The 4,533-nt window shown below is 43.2% G+C and overlaps 1 protein-coding gene across 1 annotated transcript in view; it reads right to left on the minus strand.

Moving 5' to 3' along the window:
* Positions 1-4,533, minus strand: part of LOC109302916 (amine oxidase [flavin-containing] B-like) — a 109,720-nt gene that overhangs the window by 28,188 nt on the left and 76,999 nt on the right. Inside the window, exon 10 of the mRNA XM_019524867.1 lies at positions 4,205-4,258. Coding sequence (XP_019380412.1) covers positions 4,205-4,258 — 54 coding nt within the window. The remainder of the gene's footprint in view (positions 1-4,204; positions 4,259-4,533) is intronic.

The following is a 4,533-nucleotide window of genomic DNA, read 5'->3' on the forward strand; positions in this document are numbered from 1 at the left end:
ATTCAAGCAGGCAGTGGTCACTGTCGCCCAGGGGGTCAACATAACCCTATCTCTTTCAGCCTTTCCTCATAAGTCATGCTTTTCAGGCCTATAATCAGTTTTGTTGTTCTCTGCTGGACCATTTCCAGTCTGTCCACATACTTCCTGAAGCACGGGGCCCAAAACTGGACACAGTACTCCAGGCAAACTGGAGGGTTCACCAGTGCTGAACAGAGCGGAAGAATCACTTCTCTCGATTTGCAAATTATACTCCTATTAATACAACCCAGTACACCATTGGCCTTTTTTTTGAAAAGGTAGAAACTCATCCATATGCATGATCATCTGATTTCAGGAGGAGGCATAGCAATGACTAGAAAGAAAGGGGACAGAGCCAGCACATTATACAACTATGCACATTATACATATTATACAACTATGCAGATTCACTGCCTATTTCTCTCTGAACCACAGATACAGAAAGATGTTAGTACAGATTTAGAGACAGTAGTTGCCCTGTTGGTCTGTGCCCCAAGGGGGTTTTCTTTCCCAGCCCATCTTCACAGAATCCCACTGTGCAAAACCCAACTACATGGATTTCTTGCAGAGGAAGATTTGGTCCTTTGTTTCTTTTCCTTTTTGGCCTTTTGAAGAATCAGCCTCTTCTGAGACCAGACCCAAGAAATTCTGAGAACAAACAGACGGGCTTCAGGTATGGGCTTCTGCAGTTCATGGAGTTTCGCCTATGTTAGCATGGGTGTGTTATACCTGGGATGTGCTAATTTTATTTAAAACTGTGTGGTTTTATACACGGTACTGAACACAAACTATTCTAAATATCTCTCTCTCTCCAGCTCCACAGGCATGCTGAGTATCTCTAACGTACACTAGGGGGCCCTCAGCCAGCTGCAATGCATGAATATTGAAGTCACTCTGCAGTCAGTGGGGGGGGCAGGGGCAGGTAAAGGGAAGAGCCAATGACAGCCATTGGAAAAGAATTGATGATTAATCATGTTTTCATGCATTCAAAAAAACAACCAACCAACACTTCTCCCCATCTCCTGTATCACATAAAGGCCCAGGTCAGATTCTCCTCCAACTTCCCCTGCCAGTTCAGCCTACTGGAGCAATACTGGCACTGACAGCCCACCTACCCCAGCCATGGTGTTAAACAAAAACTGCCAACTTTCCCTTCCTTGCAGATCTCTGGACATTCATGGCTGAAAACAGCAATGGGACTCCGAGAAGCTATCCACCACCTTTTGCTAACTAAATTGCAAAGATAAGATGATTTTAAAATAGCTCAAGCAAATGTAAATATTAACCTTCATCTTAATGGCATCTTCCATGTTGCCAAGCTAACAAATGGTTTGCAAGACATTATATAAGTCAATGTAATCCTAGAAAATATGTAGCCTCCAAAGGATTGAGAACTGGTAGTAAAAATATTCTAGCTAACTCTTGAACTTATTTGACTGTTTTTCCTAGTATTGTTACTGAGCCCTTGCAGGTTTTCCTGCCACTCACAAATACCCAAGCCCTCACCTTTATGTGTTTTAAATTAATTATAGTTGGAAAGTCTATTGCTATCATTCCATTCACAGGATGCAGGATATCTACATGCCAACATCCAGGCTGGTTACTGCTCCCAAAAATTCTACTTGGACATGCAGTAACCTATGTTTTTACATGTGTATGGTATACTCATTTCCTAGTCCCAGGTTCAATCGCAGTTTTTCCACAAGCCCTAAATTAAGGTGTGGTGTTTTGCACCTGAAGCAGTCCAGAAGACATCTTGGTAAGAGTTACAATTTACCTGCTGATTTTCCTCTGTGGAAGTACATGGCACCATGTACTTCCCCCCTTTGCAGAGGTAGTACATGGTGCCGTGTACTTCCCATTGCCCTGGCATGGCTAGGCTAGACAATGAGTTGGAGATGAAGCCAAAGCCATGCATACTTGCAACTTGTATTATTCCTATCCACTTGTGCAGAAGGAGGTGATGGGAACAGCCCATGGAGACAGGTCTCCTACCTACCCCATTATTCACTGTTGCAAGAGCTGGAAAGGGAGTGCTTGATAGCCTTAAGGTCCTTTGCACAACTGTGCAAGGTAGGCCACAATCTGGCCCACTGTAGTTGGTAACTAGTCTGCGTCCCAAGGATGCGTTGGTGGGAGACAGAGATGGATTTCACATCCTTACTTAGGCAGACAAGCTACAGTAAAATCCCACTATGATGGCTATTGCAGCTGACATTTCAGATTTGAAGAGTTGCCATAGCCTCTCAGGCAGCCCCTGGAACGCAAAGTTTCTGGATCCTAGGAAATACACTGAGTCACTTATGATGGACTGAATCTAGTCTGTTTTGGGGAAGCCAAGTGCTGAGTTCATAGGTGAGTGCAGAGATACTCCTGCCCAGACACTTGGCCTGTATCCCATCCCTGTGGAGGATTAAATTGAGGCTTAAGAGATGTGCCTTAAGACTGAGTGACTTTTTCCCTGACAGACATGTTGTACCAAGCCATAGGGTACATTGTCACCTCTTCTTACATAAAGTCATTAGTAGTTTGATTTTCAATCAGCAAAGACAAGTGTTCAAAATACCATTGTTTAAATGTTAACCGTAGGCAACTACAGTCAGATAATCCTGTTAATTCTCAATACCCACAGACACAGTGGTTCATCTTATGGCAGCTTTATAAATAATGAGGCATCCATTTATTACACAGAAACACTAAGCTGCTTTCAAGTGCTGTTGAATGTTAAATTGCACTTAACTTGTTGACACATGGCATGGAACAGCATTTAGTGTTGGTGATAGATTGAAATGCTAAGCACAGTAAGTTTCAAACTACCTGCAAAGCTTTTTATAGATAGTTACCTACTGCAGTTCTACCTCAGAGCTAAAAGATGGGTGCAGAAAGTGGTCTGTTCCTGCCAAAACAAAAGAAGTTCTATGGTGCAACACTGCCATTTTAATAGTCCTGGGGGAATAATGACCCCATTTGATCCTTCTGTATGTTCCCTACTTATCTCATTTCTAAAGAGATCCTTAGCTGATCCCAGGATGACAGCCTTTTCTAGTGAGGTTGGCTATTATTATTATTATCATCATGTCTACTTGGAGACATGGTATCCCATTGCAGCAGGTTGTCCGTTTACATAACACCGTCTTTGTCCCCTGGGGCAAACAAACACAAACCATAAATCATCACGTAAACAAAGACATTGACAGTAAAGAGTTAACTCACACTGTGGCCCTTTCTCTGTCTCCCAGCCTTCTCTCTCTCAGCTCCCTTCCCCGGGAGCTTTTTAACTTCCTGTGGGTAGGCCAACTATTCCCATCAGCTGGCCCAGTCCTCCTAGGCAGGCCTGCAATCACTTGCTTCTCACTTGCAGCTGAGCTGCAGGCCCTGAGACATGCAACCTGTTACACCCATGTTTTAAAGTCTGAACATGAACTATGCATTTTTAAATAGGGCTTCTCCTCAGGCCTGCTGTGGAACATTAGTCTTGCTAATTACTAACCGTCTGCTGTAAGTCAAAATGTGCTTAAACAAGACAAGGGGGTTGATCTTCCAGAGTGCTTCCTCTATACTCAGTGTACCTGAACACAGAGGGCCTCAGGCAGCTTTCTGCCACATTTCTACATCCCAATTTTGTGAGCTGGTTCATCCCATGATATAGAACTGGAGCAGTTTCAATGCTGCACTAGTGTCCAGGTGCCGAAATAGCCTCCAGGACTAGGATCATTAGGATGTTTCCATTTAGGCCCTCCTATACCTGGCACACACTCAACGTATCCAGGGTACTATGTAGGGCCATGGGAACAGCAGTGCAGAGCATGAGCTGGCTTTGGGCCCACTAGGCATTCCTTTATGCTAAGGGAACCCCAGCTGTTCTAGTTCTTTGGCTACTTTCCACTGCCTGACAAGCTCAAAGCAGTCACATGAGGGCCTAAGGATTTGGCCCAAAATGTTTTATATATGACAGCTAGAAGTTACTGTGTTTGCTGCCGTTTTGGATGAAGGCTAGGCATAGTTTCCCTGGGAACAAGGTGACATGTTTCTCTTTTAAAGTGACAGCACTGTGCTTAGTTAACACCCAACTTCTCTATAATTATTGCATGGGGATTTTTACTGAAAGAAATTTTTTTGTCTGTTATGTGTAGAGAGAGAGATATTTAAAGCCTCTGACAGAATCCATATAAGAGGTTTTTCTTACCTTTCTTCCTTTGTAAGGTGTGTCAGTCTTCTACACTTCCGAGCAAGAATAAAACTAAAAATAAAGGATGAAAAAGAACAAAAAAATACTGTTACTTTCACATCATCACTGGGTGCATCTACACAAGACTCTAACTGTGCAGTAGCCTAATTCTACTATGCGTTAGCGTGCAGGGCAAAAATGATGCCAATACGCTAATGCACAGTAGTATTAGGCTATTGCACAGTTAGCCTTAAAAAAAACCATGCGCTGGTGCTACTGTGTAGTAGTGCCAGTTACTATGCATTGATTTAGTACTTGGTTATCCAAGTAATAAACCTAATGTGCAA

The sequence above is a fragment of the Gavialis gangeticus genome, unplaced genomic scaffold (assembly GCF_001723915.1).
Source record: "Gavialis gangeticus isolate Ggan-Ray unplaced genomic scaffold, GavGan_comp1, whole genome shotgun sequence".
Lineage (NCBI taxonomy): Eukaryota > Metazoa > Chordata > Crocodylia > Gavialidae > Gavialis > Gavialis gangeticus.